Source organism: Somniosus microcephalus, chromosome 6 (assembly GCF_052327205.1).
Source record: "Somniosus microcephalus isolate GS21.2 chromosome 6, FLI_Smic_1.0, whole genome shotgun sequence".
NCBI classification, from domain to species: domain Eukaryota; kingdom Metazoa; phylum Chordata; class Chondrichthyes; order Squaliformes; family Somniosidae; genus Somniosus; species Somniosus microcephalus.
The window spans coordinates 218794471-218813975 of NC_140992.1; the positions used below are offsets into that span (position 1 = coordinate 218794471).

Sequence of the window (19505 nt, forward strand, 5' to 3'; positions counted from 1 at the left end):
TGTCACCAGATTGCTGAAAGGTCCCCATCTCTCTGGTTCCTGCCTCCAGCAGCTCTCCAACTCTGGAAACCTCCAGGGACCCCTCCTCTGCTGGAGTCAAAGTACTGAAGGATGGAGGGCCATCTCCAGTTCTCTGTCTCCCCTGGATGTTCTGGGCTCTTTTCTCCTGCAAGGAGGGAAAGAAGAGAAGTTTGAGTGAGAGTGATGGAATGAGTGTAAGGAATGTGTGGGTTAGGTTTTTAGAGGGTGACTATGAGGGAGTGGGTGCCAATGCCAAATGGCCTCTTATGTGGTGTTACTTGGTATGATTACATTAGGATGAGGGTGAGTGTGAGGGGTGCTTAGTCAGATGGGGATGTGAGTATGTACATAGCAAGAGAGGGGTGGGTGGACCTGGAAGGTATGTTGCTAATGATGTGCAGGAGTAGGGTTGGGAAGGCAGAGTGATGGGGATGTGGTGACAGGCACGTCAGGATGAAGGTGAGTGTGGCTTTGCACTCACCTTTCCTGATCTGATCAGATCATTGAATCTCTTCCTGCACTGTACCCATGTCCTCCTGACGACATCCCTGCTGCTGACATCTTCAGCAATTTCAAGCCATGCCCTTTTGGTCTCTTGAGGAGGTCTCTTCTGTCCATCAGCAGGGAAGAGGACCTCCCTGCGTGCTCTGACTCCCTCCATCAGATTATGTAGCGAGGCATCTGAAAAGCGGGGTGCAGCTCTCGGTCTTTGGGAACTAATTTTTATAGCTTGTAGGAATAACTCAATCCTCTACAATACTCCCTCCACAATCCTACATCAACCTTCAAATGCGATGGGGCCAAGGCTGCTTTAAATATCCCCGCTGGAAATTAGTCATCGATGACGTCATCAGACCCGCACCATTTACTAAGGCCAGAATGACTAGGTTAATAGGGGCCATTAAGTAAAAGTCACAGCGGAGAACGCACTGTTCACATTTTCGGGCTCGCACCCACGCAACCCGTCTCAAAGGTAAAAATTCCGGCCAATGTCTTCTGCAATTACAAGACGATGATGATAAGTTAATGATATTAATTGTGCTGCAACCAATAAGGGGCAGGGCATCGAACGGCGTCTGCCATTAGTTAGACTTGTCATTGCATGTTTAGGTTTATACATTTTTTGCGTGGCAAGTTGCTGAAAGTGCAAGCTGATAATGGCAAAGTGAGGGAAACATGCCATCTGGGACCTGAATGAACAAGTCAAGCAACTGTGTATCTCCTTAACCAATCAGATTGATGGATTGTAAAATAAACAGAGCAAGGACTGAGAAGTGTAAATTAAAGTGGTTGAATTCAATGTCAAATCAAGTACAGAAAGAGAAATAAAGAAAGGGGAAGAAAGATTGGATTAAGAGAGAGAAAAAAGAGACTGAAAGGAAAAGATGATAAAAAATGTTTACATTTTACATTTTTCTCCAACAACAATTAAAACCTGAAGGAATGAGACTCCACACCAGTAATAGTTAATTTTCAGTGTCTGAGAGGTTGACTTTCTACGACGAGTTTAGTTCATACCTACCACGCAAATACCACCACCTATCACATCGTTCAATGCATTTCAATGGTGAGGCAGACAGCGAAATACCATTTTCGCAAAGGTAACGGCGGAGCAGCGCAACTCAGACAGCAACTTTTGGATTTTTAAGTTTAACCGTGCATCTTCTCCTCGCCTGAAGTTGCTGTACCATTTGCGCATAAATAACAGAGAGCACCATTAGCTTCACCATTATTTTGACAGGAAAATTTGAGCGATTATGACCCTTTCTCTCAACCTAGCTAGGGTGCATAGGTATTGACAACTAAAAAGCTCTGCTATTAAAGGTCCTACAGCACACTGTCACGTTTCTTACTTACACAGTGGGAGTGTACCACAGTCACTAAAGTTGGAAACTGCCTCTCAGCCAGAAAGTTCTAGTTTTAGCTGTAATCCAAATTTGACTACCTTCTGTGGATAAGATCCAGCAACTCTCAAATGAGTCACTATATGGGCTACCTCACAATAGGAAGAGCACTCCATCATGTTGGGGAGAAGACCATAGCAGGAAAATCTATCCAAGCCTGAAAATTGTACTAACTGCCCTGAGAAGATCCCACGCTTCCAGCTTAGGGAGTACACCAGTGAGGCAGAAAGGTGCACCAAGAAGCAATAAACAGGATAAACATTGCAAAATCCAATGAAAATCACATCCAATTGGAATAGGCCAACATGAATTTTTACATAGGAACAGGAGTAGGCCATTAATCCCCTCATGCCTGTTGCGTCTTTCAATAAGATCATGGCTGATCTGTATCCTAACACCATGGGGGAGAAATTCGTGTGGTTTGCGCCACCTGTCAGCGCCACGAGATGGCACTAAAACGGCATTGAGAGCGTTAACGCCACCTGATGCCGGTAACACTGCCGCTGTACGTGATCGCCGGGGACCTCACCATCATGGAGATCGTGACGTCAGTGAGTGTGCAACGCTCACTTGACGCCCGATCTCCCAACTTTGTTACAGCCAATTAACTTACCGGCTGGAGAAAACAACGACAGCTTCAGGTGGCGTGCATCAGCAGGATGCCGGCTCCAGCCACGCTATTTAAAGGGATCATCACCAATCACTTGGACCTGGCAGGTTTCTGAAGTTTGTGTGTCTGTGTGCTACTTCCTGCCACTGGAAGAGTTTTCTTTATTCAATTCAAGATTCTTTGGTATCAGGGAGTGTTGTGGCAAGTACAAAACTCCAGAATTATTTCTGAAAAGCTCCAACCTACAACACTGGCTAAAAGTCACGGGGGCTGTACTGGCAGTGGACTTCGCCCTCCAGGAGGGAGCGGAGGCAGCAAGACAATTGGCCTTCTGGATGGGCTGTTCGTGACTGGCTCACCAGACTCCGATTCACATGAATGAAACCCTAGATACCTGTAGCTCACCACCTCCCCATCATACAATCCATGTCTCATGCCACATCACAGCATCCTCCTGGGAGCTAAGGTGAAATAAGAGAGACCACAAAATATTCCAAACACAATTAATAACTTTATCTATAAACATATCACATGAATTCTAATAACTATTAACCCTTGTGCCTGCCATAGTTGAATAGCTGTCATTGTGTGCAAGGTGTGAGATATGGGTGTGAGTGTTGCTAGGTAGAGATTGTTGGTGGGTGAGTGTTGGGGGTGTGGTACATTGAGCAGTGTGTGAAGCTTGGTGGTATGTAGCGTTTGGTGAAGCCTTCACTCACCCTGACCACCCGTGTGAGCTCGTTAAACCTCTTCCTGCACTGTGTCTGGGTCCTGGGGACCACAGTACTGCCCGTGACGTGGTGTGCCGCCTCCCTCCAATAGGCCAGCAGACTTGTGGCGAGGGCCTCCTGCCAGTTGGTGGGTACAGGACCGCCCGCCTTCTCTCCACCGCTAAAACCAATGCCTCCAAAGCTTCATCGGAATACCTCCGGGCTCTCTACCTGGAGTGGCAACCTGCCACCAGGATTTGTAAATAAGTGCTCCTTCTCCTTGTCCTTCTTCTTATGGTTGGTGAGGCAGCTGCACACCCAACAATGCTGAGAATGAGGTGCTGCAGCATCAATGAACCTCCCCTTTAAGCAGTGAAAAAAGCCCGTGGCAATCATTACATGTGTTTAGACTGCCCCCGATATTCGTCCATCTTTTCAGTGTAACACCAATGAGCTTGGGTTTTTAGACGAGAATCATGACTGCAATCATTTTAATGAGGAGTGAGGACGAATTTTGTGTATAGCCTAAACAATTTTCAACTGGCACTACTTAACCATTTTTAGTCTAAGCACTGCCCATTACTTGGCTATAACGCATTTCTAGCCCCATATCCCTTAATACCCTTGGCTAGCAAAAATCTATGAATCTCAGATTTAAAATGATCAATTGAGCCAGCATCTACTGCTTTTTGTGGGAGAGTTCCACAGTTCTACCACCCTTTGCGTAAAGAAGTTTTTCCTAACTTCTCTCCTGAATGGCCTAGCTCTGATTTTAAAGTTATGTGCCCTTGTCCTAGACTCCCCCAACAGCGGAAAAAGTTTGTCTCTATCTACCCTATCACTTACTTTCAAAATCCTAAAAACTTCAATCAAATCACTCCTATATTTCAGGGAATACAAGCCTAGTTTATGTAATCTCTCCTCATAATCTAACCCTTGGAGCCTTTGGTAACATTCTGGTGTATCTGCGCTGCACTTCCTCCAAGGCCAATATATCCTTTCTAAGGTGCGGTGCCCAGAAATTTACACAGTACTCCAGATGTGGTCTAACCAGGGCTTTGTATAGCTGTAGCAAAACGTTCTCCACATTATGTTCTAGCCCTCTAGCCTAGGCCCTAAACTCTGGAATTCCCTCCCTAAACCTCTCCGCCTCTCTACCTCTCTTTCCTCCTTTAAGACACTTTTTAAACCTACCTTTTTGACCAAGCTTTTGGTCATCTGCCCTAATAAGCTCCTTACGTGGCTCGGCATCAAATTTTGTTTTATAACGCTCCTGTGAAGCGCCTTAGGACGTTTTACTATGTTATACGTCTATATAAATACAAGTTGTTATTGTTGTAGTTATAAAAAATAACATTCCATTTGCCTTTTATTGTACCTGACTACTGCATTTTAGTGATCTGTGTACAATGTCCCCTAAATCTCTTTGGACCTCCACTGTTCACAGCTTTTCACCATTTAAAAAATACTAGGATCTATCCATTTTTGGTCTAAAATGGATGACCTTACATTTAGCTGTGTTGAAATCCATCTGCCACAGTTTTGCCCACTCACTTACTCTATCAATGTCTCTTTGTAACTTTATGCCCCCATCTACACTACTTACTATGCTACCAATCTTTATGCCATAGGCAAACTTGGATATATAGCTCTCTACTATTGTGTTATCTAAGTCATTAATAAATACAGTACATGGGAATAAGAATTCTATATTAACACTTTCTATCATATTTGTCTGATACCCAACAGTTTATTGTCAGTGTAAAGAATATACACTTTTCATGAGACTGTAATTCGGTTGTGTATAAATTTACCACAGTAGTAACTTTACGGGGGGGAAAATTCAGTTGGTTGCGCCTCCCATTAGCGCCTTAAGAGGGCGCTAACGAAACAACGCAACTACCGCCCGGGCGCGGCACTGCCCATGTCTCCCGCAAAATTCAGCGGGAGGTTAGTGGTGGCGCTAACCGGTAGCACCCTGTGGCGCTGCGCCACTGGCGATGACGTCATTGGCGTGCACAGCGCCCCGGCCACGATCTTCGGGAGCGCCCCCTGACTTACCGCTGGACGCTATGTCCGACGGGGTCAGGGGGGCGTACCTGCGGCCGGGGAGGCGCAATTTAAAGGCGAGGTGAGGGACGGCCGTTTTAGTTGCTGGCCGCCTGCCAGCACCTGCCTGCGCTCCCGTCCCAGACCTCCTGAAACACCTCCCCCCCCGCCCCGCGGAGTGCTAGCTGCGTTCTAAGAGCCTGGCACTTCTCTTGAGTCCCGATCCCCGGGGGCCCAGCTGGGTCTGCTGCACAAGGCCTCTCCCCTTTAAGAAGGGGAGGAAGGCCTGCAACACATAACACCGCAATATTGACTTGCAGCACCCCAAGAGGGATGCGGGGCGCTTCCAGTAGCGCTCCGCATCCCTCTTGGGGGGCAACCACTCAATTTCCGGCATGGGGACGCTAACTTTTCCGGGGCGCTACTCAATTTTTAGCCCCATATGCTCAAGAAAACAGCCCCATGCCCAAGAATCCTCAATTTTTTGGCTCTTAAAATACTAATTGTGCTGAAGATTTGTAGCTTCAGAAGGGACCTACCTTTGAAACTGGGATTCAGCAAGTCTTTACGGTGAGAGCAGAGCAGTGCACTCCCATATACCAGATCGAGCGCACACAGCAGAAGATGATATGAGTTAACAAGATCATCACTGATCATGGGGAAGTTTCCTATAAAAAATAAGAAAACCTGTTAATACTCCAAATGCAAATTGGGCACAACTGCTTATATCATCAGGTCTTTATAATTTGTACTATACTTGTCAGTTTTTTTTTATCATGTACTGTATTACTAAACTATTAATCGGTAATTCCTTATTTCGAAAGATTCTGAAAAACTATTCTGTAATTTTGGAATAGAAAATAGCCTTTTAGCACACTAGGTACGTACACACAGATTTTGAGGCAGCCCAGTGTCCACAGCATAACAATACTGACTTCATGAGCAGAAGGACTGAGTTCTGTAGTTCCTAACTCTGGCCTGGCTATGGTCAAATGCAACAGTTCTCAACAAATGCAACTTCACTCCTGCTGATGACTAGTAATGGGACTGGAGTAGGTTTGGGAGAGGTCTGTGCATCGACAGCTCTAATAAAATTAGAGAGTTAAATGCGTGGCTCAAAGACTGGTGTGGGAGAAATGGGTTTTGCTTCTTGGGACACTGGCATCAGTACTGGGACAGGAGAGAGCTGTTCCGTTGGGACGGACTTCACTTGGCCAGTGCTGGGACTAGAGTCCTGGCGAATCGAATAACTAGGGCTGTAGAGAGGGCTTTAAACTAATTAGTGGGGGGGAGGTTTTAAGAGAGCGAAAAATAAAAATGACAGCGGAGAAGGCAATAGAGCAAGGTAGCAGTGGGGGAATTAAAAACCAGAGCGTGTCAGGAAGGAACAGAATGTATAATGGTAAAGTAGTAAAGGGGGTAAAAGCAGGAATAAATTGTCAGAAAACATATTTGAAAGTTCTTTATCTGAATGCACGCAGCATTCGTAACAAAATAGACGAGTTGACGGTACAAATAACTACACATGGGTATGATCTGGTGGCCATTACGGAAACATGGCTGCAAGATGATCATGACTGGGAACTAAACATACAAGGGTATTTGACAATTAGGAAGGACAGACAGGAAGGAAAGGGAGGTGGGATTGCTATGTTAATCAAGGATGCAATCACTGCAATAGTCAGAAATGATATTGGGTCAAAGGATCAGGATAGTGAAACAGTTTGGGTGGAGATAAGGAATAATAAGGGGAAAAAGTCACTAGTGGGCGTAGTCTATAGGCCTCCTAACAGTTGCAACTCTGTTGGTCAGTGTATAAATCAGGAAATAGTTGGGGCTTGTAATAAGGGAACAGCTATAATCATGGGGGATTTTAACTTTCATATTGACTGGACTAATCAAATTGGGCATGGCAGCCTTGAGGAAGAGTTCATAGAGTGTATTAGGGATGGGTTCCTTGAGCAGTATGTAACTGAACCAACCAGGGGGCAGGCAATCTTAGATCTGGTCCTGTGTAATGAGACAGGATTAATAAAAAATGTCCTAGTAAAGGATCCCCTTGGAATGAGTGACCATAATATGGTTGAATTCCAAATTCAGTTTGAGGGTGAGAGAGTTGGATCTCAAACCAGCGTACTGAGCTTAAATAAAGGAGACTATGAAGGTATGAGAGTAGAATTGACTAAAGTGGACTGGGAAAACAGATTAAAGTGTAAGACGGTACAAGAGCAGTGGTCTACATTCAAGGAGATATTTCACATCTTTCAAGATAAATATATTCCACTGAGGAAAAAGGGGAGTAAAAGAAAAGACAGCTATCCGTGGCTTAATAAAGGATAGTATCCGACTGAAAACAAGGGCATATAAAGTAGCCAAATCTAGTGGGAGGATAGAAGATTGGGAAGCATTTAAAAGCCAGCAAACAATAACTAAAAGATTAATTAAGAAAGGGAAGATAGATTATGAAAGTAAACTAGCAAAAAATATAAAAACAGATAGCAAGAGTTTCTACAGCTATATAAAAAGAAAAAGGGTGGCTAAAGTGAACGTTGGTCCCTTAGAGGGTGGGACCGGGAAACTAGTGGTGGGGAACATGGAGATGGCAAAGACGCTGAACAAATATTTTATACAGAAATACAGAAATACAGAAACCCCACAGTGCAGATAGAGGCCATTTCGGCCCATCGAGCCTGCACCGACACATATCCCACCCAATCCCCGTAACCCCTTCACCAACACATATCCCACCCGATCCCCGTAACCCCACACATTTTAATCCCCCTAACACTAAGGGTCAATTTATCATAGCCAATCAACCTAACCTGCACATCTTTGGACTGTGAGAGGAAACCGGAGCACCCGGAGGAAACCCACGCAAACACGGGGAGAATGTGCAAACTCCACACAGACAGTCACCCGAGGCTGGATTTGAACCCGGGTCCCTGGCGCTGTGAGGCAACAGTGCTAACCACTATGCCACTGTGTATCAGTCTTTACAGTAGAGGGCACTAAAAATATCCCAACACTGGACAAACAGGGGGGAGGAGCTAAACATGATTAAAATCACTAAGGAGATGGTACTCGGTATAATAATGGGACTTAAGGCGGATAAATCCCCCGGACCTGATGGCCTACATCCTAGGGTCTTGAGAGAAGTGGCGGTAGGGATTGTGGATGCATTGGTGATTATTTTCCAAAACTCCCTGGACTCAGGAAAGGTCCCGGCAGATTGGAAAACTGCTAATGTAACACCCTTATTTAAGAAGGGAAGTAGACAAAAAGCCGGAAACTATAGACCAGTTAGTTGGCAAAATGTTGGAGTCCATTATTAAGGAAACAGTAACAGAGCATTTGGATAAACATAATTTAATAGGACAGAGTCAGCATGGTTTTATGAAGGGGAAGTCATGTTTGACAAATTTGCTCGAATTCTTTGAGGACGTAACATATAGGATGGATAAAGGGGAACCAGTGGATGTAGTGTATTTGGACTTCCAAAAGGCATTTGACAAGGTTCCACACAAAAGATTACTGATCAAGATAAAAAAATCACGGGATTGGGGGTAATATACTGGCATGGGTGGAAGATTGGCTATCTAACAGAAAACAAAGAGTTGGGATAAATGGTTCTTTCTCGGGCTGGCAATCAGTAACCAGTGGTGTTCCGCAGGGGTCAGTGCTGGGACCCCAACTCTTTACAACCTATATTAACGATTTGGAGGAAGGGACCGAGTGCAACATATCTAAGTTTGCAGACGATACAAAGGTGGGAGGGAAAGCAGTGAGTGAGGAGGACATAAAAAACCTGCAAAAGGTCATAGACAGGCTAAGTGAGTGGGCAGAGATTTGGCAGATGCAATATAAATGTTGGAAAGTGTGAGGTTATGCACTTTGGCAGAAAAAAATCAAAGAGCAAGTTATTATCTAAATGGAGAGAAACTGCAAAGTGCTACAGTACAAAGGGATCTGGGGGTCCTGGTGCATGAAACACAAAAAGTTAGTATGCAGGTGCAGCAGGTGATCAGGAAGGCCAATGGAATCTTGGCTTTTATTGCAAGGGGGATGGAGTATAAAAACAGGGAAGTCTTGCTTCGGTTATACAGGGTATTGGCGAGGCCACACCTGGAATACTGCGTGCAGTTTTGGTTTCCATATTTAAGAAAAGATATACTTGCTCTCGAGGCGGTTCAGAGAAGGTTCACTTGGTTGATTCCAGAGATGAGGGGGTTGACGTATGAGGAAAGGTTGAATAGGTTGGGACTCTACTCATTGGAGTTCAGAAGAATGAGAGGCGATCTTATCGAAACATATAAGATTGTGAGGGGGCTTGATCGGGTGGATGCGGTGAGGATGTTTCCACTGATGGGTGAGACTAGAACTAGGGGGCATAATCTTAGAATAAGGGGCTGCCCTTTCAAAATTGAGATGAGGAGAAACTTCTTCACTCAGAGGGTAGTAAATCTATGGAATTTGCTACCCCAGAGAGCTGTGGAAGCTGCAACATTAAATAAATTTAAAATGGAGATGGACAGTTTCCTAGCAGATAAGGGAATTAGGGGTTACGGGGAGAGGGCAGGGAAGTGGACGTGAGTCTAGATTCGGATCAGCCATGATCCTATTGAATGGCGGAGCAGGCCCGAGGGGCCGTATGGCCTACTCCTGCTCCTACTTCTTATGTTATGTTTCTGACCGGGGGAAAGGGAGAAACACAAATATGGCTAATCTGCCCCAAAAGGGGAAAATAAATCTTTAATATATTAAGTAGTTGATTTGTCTCCAAATCGCAGTAATGTATAATGGGCCTGAATATTACCATGGTAACAAAGACAACATTAGAACTTACACACTATCTGTGACTTATAAACAGTTCTGTCCATTTTACTTCATGAACTAATGCTCTGTTTCCTAATTTGATAGTTCATATTTAATTGTTGCACCCTCCCCCTGCCCCCCACCCCCTCCTGTATCTCAACAGTTCTACAGGTAACAGGTTTCCTCTGATACCTCACTCACCCGAGTGGCCAATCTTTGTCGTCTTGACAGTGACTGTCGGCAGATTATTTGTGTATGGGGGGGAGGGGGGGAGGAGAGAGGTTGACATCATCACCAAACCCAATCTTGTCCATGCCTAACATTACTTTTCAGCAGGAGTCACGAGATGCTAAACAGGGGTGGGAACGCTGGCTGGTTGATAGGGATTGCTATACCTCTATCATCACTCTAACTGAGAACAGTTTTTGCAGTGCACCCCGGGAACCTTCCTGATCAGTATGGTTCAGTTTGAGACTGGGCTGTGCATTTACCAACTGAACCGCTGAGGAAGCCTTGTATTTTTTCCTTCTGAATTCCACAAGTATTACTAAATCAATGAACTCACTCCAGAGACACAATGCAATAACTGAAAAAGTGCAGATCCTCCTCAATTGCCAACTGAGTCTCCTTCAACAATAGAAATTAATTTGGATCAGATTTTGAAACCAGGGCAGAATGCAGCACCTTTACACTACCAGCAATTATTAATACTATATTGCATTGTGCCTTTGAGTGGCAGAAGGGTGTGGTTTTAGGGGAAAATACACAAAAAAGGGAGGCTGAGAAAAAAGGTGAGTGAATGGCCCTCAGCTGCACTCATATCTCCTTGGGATCCAGCCAACTACTTGAGTGGGAAATGCTGTATGGGATGGGGATACATTAACATTAATTTAAACAAAACTATGCATTCATGCTTTTTACATTCTAAATGATGAACTCATTAACAAGCTTGCATATATGGGGCATGTGGTTTCGATGATGATCCAGGTTACAAAATTTTACTTAAAGTAGCAGCTTTGAAATTTGGTGGAAATTTACTCTCAATGACAATTACTTTAAAAATGAAAAGCTTTCCAGAGCTGTTATTGGCATGCTATGGGCTCTGGTTAGCATTGTACCAAGCTATTCAGAATACCATAACTTGCACAAACACCCTCAAGTCTTAAGTTTAATTAAGTCAAGCATCTCTAGGTTTTGCATCTAGTATGCGCCTGTCACACTCCAGACATCACACATTGCTAGAGCGGAAAGCAAAGGGAAAGAAAGCCAATCATTCACCTGGAATCTGAAATTTACTTCCGATACAACTGCCCTCTGATTGACTTGAATTTACAAGTTGTTATAACTACCTGGATTTCTTTACCTGATCTTTACCTCCCACAGGGAGTACTTGAGTAATAGCCTTAAAGGAACAGGCCAGATTAGCAGGCAAGCAACATAACTGTGCTCCAGACCCCAGACTACTTAAGATCAATGCCATGGCAGATTAGCTAATAAATATATATTGGCTCAAGTATCATATTATTAAAACAGCAACTAATCACAACTAAAGAGATAGGGAACCGACCAATGAACATCCACCCACATGGTATAACACCATAAAACAGTGTAGCCTCTGACTTACCGCAAGCATTGACATGGGATATCTGCTAGCTTTTTCTGATGTTTATTTTTGTAAAGTACAGCATTATTCACAATTAGTTAAAATTGTCGAGCTACTAATAGTAGTGCTAACTTTACACAAAATTTTTATCATTTTACAGTTAAAATATTCAGTGCAACTCATGTAACCTGTTCTACTCACTCATTAGCAAGCTTCACAAAAAGACACAGCTGCTGCTTGACTGATCAGAGAGTTTCCATGATGCACAGGATACTGATGTACACTCGCATTTACATTGTACCAAGCATTTGTCTTTTAATCATTATTTCCTGAATCTCAACAGATTGTAAAATTCCACTACAGAACTAAGAAAAATAAACCACCCATAAACACTAAGAGGCACTGGAAATACATGTTTCTGAAGACCACAAGCATTCCAACAATCCATACTGGCACCAACCCTGGAACTTTGCATTTTTGATGTTAAATCACTTACCACCTGCTTGTGCATAAAAGTTTCCACTCCACTAAAATCTGGATGGGCAGGAGCTTGACCAGATAGGGTTGCAACCGTTTAAACTTGGGGGAGGGAATAATTAGTTCAGGACTGCAAACTCTGGCGCGTAGTGTCAGCGAGCAGAAAATTTTACTTGTGGCAATGAGATGCAAGGGAACCTAAACTTAAAAAATTAGACTGAAAGGCATGGTGTCAAAAATCAAAACGCTCCTGCAAACACAGCAGTATGTGAAAATATAACGTTTAACGTTAAACATGTCTTAGGCCCAATCCTTTTGAAAAATAATTTGGGCCCTGAAATTCCAATGGCATCATTAGCCCCCACGATCCTCAGCAAGGACTGGCCTTCAGCCCATCAATCCACTCCAGCACTGACCCTGCTGTAGAATGTTGAGTCAGCACACCTGCATACCCACTGGCTGACCACAATCCCTGTGTAACATGGGAGTACTGCACTGCAGTTGGAAATTTCAGGTGCAGCCTTTAAATAGCCAGAAATGGCTGACGATTTCACAGCAGGTTAGGGGAGCAGCAGGTAAGTAGTGAACTAACTCTATATCTTACAATATGTGTTGCCAACATGTCAAGCTTTAAACCCCTGCCTCCATTTTAACAGAGTACTACAGCATATCCATCACATCAACTTACTCAAATATTAGCCTTAACCTTATTCATTCAATCTTGTTACAGAAGCTTGCACATAATGCCCATGAAAGGAAGTAAACTAGAGGGACATTCAAGAGCTGACCTCCTATGAGGAGCTGCTGAGGAGGCACTCTGCTCTAGCCATGGGATGTGGTGAGTTCAGTGGGGCATTGCATCAGTATGAAGCACCAGTTGGCCTCACTCTTCATTTTCTCCTTAATCCCAAGTAGGTTATGCTCACACATTCTTAGCTTTTGCCCTCCTTTCCTGCAGACACATTTTGGAATTGGAGGGTGGTGGGAGGGGAGGAAGGAAAGGCAGAGGATGTTGAAGAGGAGAAAGATGATGAAGACCAGGAGTAGGAGAGGGAATAAATTTCTTCCTGGTGGGCTATGATGATGTTGATGACAATGAGGACGAAGGAGAGAAGAATGATGAGGGCCAGGGGACACGAGCAAGAGATGATCTATGTTCTTCTGACACAGCCTCCTTGAAGTCATCTTCTGTTTCACTTGCTTTCCTTCTCTCAAACACTAGCTCAGATACATTCACACAGGAAGAATTAGTTAGCGTAGGTGAGGATGTGGCATTGGGTGATTCACAGAGCACAAGGGAACCTGTGGAGTGCACGAGGATGTGCTTCCCAGTGGAGGCTCCTGAGAAGGCTGCTCTTAGCTTCTCAGTTCATGAGTATTTGCCTGAAAAGAAGGATATTTGAAAAAATTACACCTAGGTGGACGCTCTAAAGTCAGCAACTGAAGATGTGGGGCAACTGACAGACGTGACTTTGGAGTCTACAGGGCACATTTGTGGTAATTTCAGAGAAGCATTTTCCTCCTTGCAGACATCAGTGGAGCTGGTGGTAACTTTTACAGCCATTGGCAGAGTTGTCTGTGAAGATGCCTGTGGCTACAGCTCTACATGCAGAAGCTGGCACTGCTCTCTTATAGCCTTTTGGGTGAAGTGCACTCATCTCACCTTAGCTTCTCAATGAGAACTTCACAAGTTCTGCATGGGCTGTAAATTCTTTGGGGTTGGGGTAAATATCTTGTAGGGTGCATCCTCCTTAAATGCTGCCCCACTCTTTTCCCCCATCCTGTGCTGTTCTTCCTCCATCAAAATAAAGAACAAGGGGATATCTCTTCGCAATCCTATAACTGTTACTCAGAACCTCTTACTGTGAGTGGGTGAACATAAGAAATAGGAGCAGGAGTAGGCCATTCGGCCCCTCGAGCCTGCTCCGCCATTTAATAAGATCACGGCTGATCTGATCTTGGCCTCAACTCCACGTTTCTGCCTGTGCCCCATAACCCTTGACTCCCCTGTAGTTCAAAAATCTGTCTATCTCGGCCTTGAATATATTCAATGACTTAACCTCCACAGCTCTTTGGGGTAGAGACTTCCAAAGATTCACAACCCTCTGAGAGAAGAAATTCCTGGTGGAAACTATCCCAGTGATGTCACAGGCCCTCAGGTGTCAGAGGCAAGGGCAACTGCTCAGCTGCAACTCAAAAAGAATCCTCCAAAATCTCTCCAGTAACTCAAGCAATCACTCTTCTAAGCTTCATCAGACTGCAGGCTCCAAAGTAAATCACGTCAACTGATGCTGGCAACAGGTGCGACTCTCTTCATATGTACTAAATTACCCTTGGTGCATTGGAGGCACAAGTCATGGTTTTTGGCCATTTCTATGCCGATCATTCTCATTTACACATATTACAATGACCTCCCTGCAGCATCACTGTGCAAACACATGGAAGGCACCAGACCCAAACAGAAATGCAAGTGCAGCCATATGGGGCGTAAATGGGTCCCACATCAAAATGCACCCCAAAAATACTGGTACCCTGCACTTAGGCCCAAACCCACTGCAAAATGTGAGTAAATTCAAGATTTCGGTTTTTATTAAAATTTGAAATTGCCTTGGATTAGAAGATTCCAGAAAAGAAAACCCCAAGCAATTTCTCTTCTTAAGTTTCTGAAAGCTGGTTGTTATTGAAAGAAAGAAAGACTTGCATTTATATAGTGCCCTTCACGACCTCAGGACGTCCCAAAGCACTTTACACCCAATGAAGTACCTTTTGAAGTGTAGTCACTGTTGTAATGTAGGAAACATGGAAGCCAATTTCCACACAGCAAACTCCCACAAACAGCAATGTGATAATGGCCAGAGAATCTGTTTTAGTGATGTTGGTTGAGGGATAAATATTGGCCAGGACACCGGGGGGAACTTCCTGCTCTTCTTCGAAATAGGGTCATGGGATCTTTTACATCCACCCGAGAGAGCAGACGGAGCCTCGGTTTAACATCTCATCCAAAGGATGATTGGGATGCTGTTGGTTGTAAATAATTTGAAAGGAAAAAGATTTTTTTTAAAAGCTACCCATATAAAAAATTGGAAATACTTTGCCCGGTTTTATTCTATTTCTCCTCTCCGCCACCTTCACTCATTTTAATCATCCATCCAAAAATCACTATTGGTAGGTGGAGAGTGAAGGCCATGCAGTTCCACATTGGGGACAATCATTTGCCTTCAGCAGCTGGCTCACAGTGATGTTGGCAGAGGTTTGGGAGCAGGTCACTTAACGGCAGGTGGTGCATGGCCCAGGACAAATAAAGGTACTGAGAGAAAACAGAGGGATCCATAACTTCACAAAAACTGTACTGAAAACATTTACAGTATTTTCAATAAATTCTGAAATTTGAGTCACATTTGCATATGCATGTAAATGACCAGCATAACAGCCAGGCTTCTCTACATGAAACAGCGAACTATCCACCATAACTTTAAACCTAGTACGATAACTAAACCTATCGGGCCTGTAAGAGTCATGAAAGTTTAAGAAAGAAAATACTTTAAAATATTGGTTAAATAGTATAATACAGTTAATTTACCTGACTGACTTATTGTATTGAGAAACCCCCTATTTTCTTGTTCCAGTAGTATAGTCTGAGATACCCCCTTTATTCTTGCTACAATGGTACAGTCCTTAAGCTTGTCACATGGTATCCAGCCATTTTACAGTTCAAGCTCCACGAGGCTAGAGAGAAGGTAAAGGCTTTGATGGCTGGAGCAATACAGTTTTTGACCGTGTTCGTTTAAACGTGTTTTGCTTTGTAATTCTGTTTGTAAGGTGTTACAGTAAACAGTTTAAAGACAAAGTTACGTTTTGGAACGTTTTATTTCGACACGCGTCTACTCGTTGTTAAAAGCCTCAAAGCTCAGTGGCTGCATGTTTGGAAATCACGAAGCGCCACTACATTAGTCAAAAACTAGCTCCCTGAGAAGGAAAGGACGGAATTGTCGGCGAACGTATACATGAATGGTCACGGAGCCAGACGACAATATAAGAAAGCGAAGGTACAGTGACTGTTACTTGCCTTGTTCATTCCATTGAGAAGCTAAATAAGAGCTGCGGGTAAAATGGCTGATGCCTTATGGAGCCGTGAGGAGCTTCCCCCAGCCAGAAGGATTGTTGGCCAAAAAAGGGAAGTAAAGCTCACCCCAAAGGCAATGGAAGAGAAGTTACATAGAAGCATAGGTGCAAGGAGGGCTAAATTAGCTCAGATAACTGGAAAAATGAAGATAATTGATTGTCTCATGGAAGATAATGCTAATACTAAGAAAGTTGAAGACATAATGCATTATGATTTCTCCAAGTTGCATGAAGAATTTAATGTACTCAATGAAGATGTATTAGCACTTCTGTCTGAAGAAGAGGGAAACGCTGATCAGCACAACTGGTTTGATCTTAAATCATCCAGCATTAAGGACTATGCCAAGGCCACAGAACAGTGGATGTTAAAGATTCGTCAAGATGCTGATACAGCAGAGAAAGATAAAGATGACGATGAAGTCGGACCAGATGATAGCATTTCAGAGACTTCAGCCAGACTGAGCAAAAATGGAAAAGAAGGTAGCTCTGTTTCTGGACACAGGTCAGTCGCTTCTATCACATGCTTGTCGCGACGCATGAGAGAGGAGGTTGAACGGGCAGCGTTGATGGCGCGTGCAGCATCTTTAGTGGAGAAGCAAGCTCTTGAACGGGAAGGGGCCCAACTGCAGGCCCAACTGGCCCAAGTGCAGGCAAAGAAAGAACAGCTGGAGCTAAAAACAGCTATTGCGGTCTCAGATGCCAAGTTGAGTGTGTATGAAGATTATGAAGGCTCACAGGATGGCATGAACGAATACTGCCAGTCAATGTTGTCACACAGAGTTGGATCCAGGGCACCTTCAAGAGTTAAAAGAGAGTCTGAAGGCCATCTCCTGGTATTACAGCGTGGAAGAGAGGCCTCTCCACTAACAGGAGCACGTGATGCTACCCCAGACGTCAGACGGTCTAGACTAGACCCTGCTGATGACCACCAGAGGCCTGAAGACACAGAGAGAAGCCTATACCGAGTGATGCAACGTCAGAACGAAATTACAGAGATGCTTGTAAAACAACAGAATCTGTTTCGACTCCCTCAAAGAGACATACCAGTGTTCCAAGGCGACCCACTCAAGTATAAGCCCTTCATCAGATCCTTTGAACAAGCCATTGACTCCAAAACAGAGAGCAGCAGTGATAAGTTGTACTACCTGGGACAGTACACCAGTGGTAAACCACAAGACCTGGTCAGAAGCTGTGAACACATGAGACTGGACCGGGGATACATAGAAGCCAGGAAGTTGCTGCAGGAGCACTATGGTAACGAGCTGAAGATAGCCACTGCATATATTGAAAAGGCTACCAAGTGGCCACAGATCAGATCGGAGGACGGGGAGGCACTGAACACATATGTTCTTTTTCTCATAGGATGTCGCAACACCATGGAGGATGTTGAATTCATGGAAGAGATGGACAATCCTACGACTATGAGAATCATCATCTCTAAGCTTCCTTACAGGGTGAGAGAACAATGGAGAAGAACAGCCTTTGAGATAATGGAGAGACGGAAAAGTAGAGCCAGGTTTGCAGACTTAGTGAATTTCATAGACAAACAGGCTAAAATTGCTAGGGACCCATTGTTTGGAAACATCCAGGATGTCAGCCCGACTACTGATGGAAGAGTGAAAGCCAAGCCTGCTGAATCAAAGACTCTCGGGAAAGGTGGTTCCAGGGGAAGCAGCTTTGCAACTATTGTCACTCAGGCTGGGGAAGAAAAGTCTCAGAACTCATCTCCCAAAAAGAGCAGCACAGTGACGCCTGCTAATGCCTTTCAGAAGCCATGTTTATTCTGCCAGAAGAATCATACATTGGATTTCTGCAGTGACATCAAAGCACAGCCACATAAAGACAGAATTGAATTTCTGAAGTACAATGGCCTATGTTTTGGATGTCTCTCTCAGGGGCACCTGAGTAGAAACTGTAAGCAAAGAACAACATGCAGAGAGTGCACTCGGAAACATCCCAGTCTGCTGCATATCCACAAAGAAGAACAAGTCTCTAAGAAGAGTGAAGAAAACAATACCGACGAGAAGGTTGTTTCAAGTGCTCTGGTGTCGCTAGAACCAGAGACTTGTGGATTCACTGGGGCTGGTGACAGTGATTGTATTCTTGCCATCGTACCTGTAAAGATCAAGTCTAAGAGTGAGAGAGAAGTTTGTGGAGACTTACGCCTTCATGGATCCAGGTAGTTCAGCAACGTTCTGCACAGAATCACTCATGCGACAACTGAACGTTAGAGGCAGAAGGACAGAAATCCTATTACGCACCATGGGTCATGAGAAGTCAATGCAAAGTTATATCCTGTCAGACTTAGAAGTGTGTGGACTTGAAGAGAAGGACTTCATAGACCTGCCTAATGTTTTCACACAGAGGGAGATTCCTGTTAGAATAGGGAACTTAGCCCTGCAGAAGGATGTGGAGAGATGGCCTTACCTGGAAAAGGTGCGTCTCCCATATATTGAAGCAGAAATTGGCCTATTAATTGGAACCAATGCCTACAAAACTATGGAGCCATGGCAGGTGATAAACAGCAAGGATGACGGACCCTATGCCGTCAGGACAGCCCTTGGATGGGTAGTCAATGGACCGGTAAGGAGAGATGATGGCAACAAGTCGAACAAGGAGGAACGACAAAATGTCACAGTTAATCGCATCTCTATCGCAAGCATTGAAGAGCTGTTGATACAGCAGTTCAACGCAGACTTTTCAGAACGCAGCTGTGAGGAAAAGACAGAGATGTCACAAGAAGACCATCAGTTCATGGATTTGATGACAAGGTCTACCCAGTTCATTGATGGCCACTATCACATTGGTTTGCCACTGAGAAGACAGATCGCGAAGATGCCGAACAATCGCTGCATAGCAGAGCAGCGCGCCATCAGTCTAAAGAGAAAGCTGAACAAGAACCCCGACTTTCACGAAGACTACAAAGGCTTCATGAGAAACATCATAGTGAAAGGCTATGCTGTAAAAGTGCCCGAGGAACAATTGAACAGAGAAGATGGAAGGGTCTGGTACATTCCTCATCATGGTGTGTATCACCCAAAGAAGAAAAAGATCGGTGTAGTGTTCGACTGCACCGCCTCATTCAGAGGAACTTCACTGAATGACCAGCTGCTTCAAGGTCCTGATCTTACTAATACCCTCATTGGCGTCTTGACGAGGTTTAGACAAGAGCTCGTTGCCATGATGGCAGACATAGA

General features: G+C 44.3%; 1 protein-coding gene across 1 annotated transcript in view; it reads right to left on the bottom strand.

Annotated features, from left to right (window-relative positions):
• Nucleotides 1–19505, bottom strand: part of rbl2 (retinoblastoma-like 2 (p130)) — a 221298-nt gene that overhangs the window by 138408 nt on the left and 63385 nt on the right. The window contains exon 5 of the mRNA XM_085991425.1: nucleotides 5834–5962. Coding sequence (XP_085847551.1) covers nucleotides 5834–5962 — 129 coding nt within the window. The remainder of the gene's footprint in view (nucleotides 1–5833; nucleotides 5963–19505) is intronic.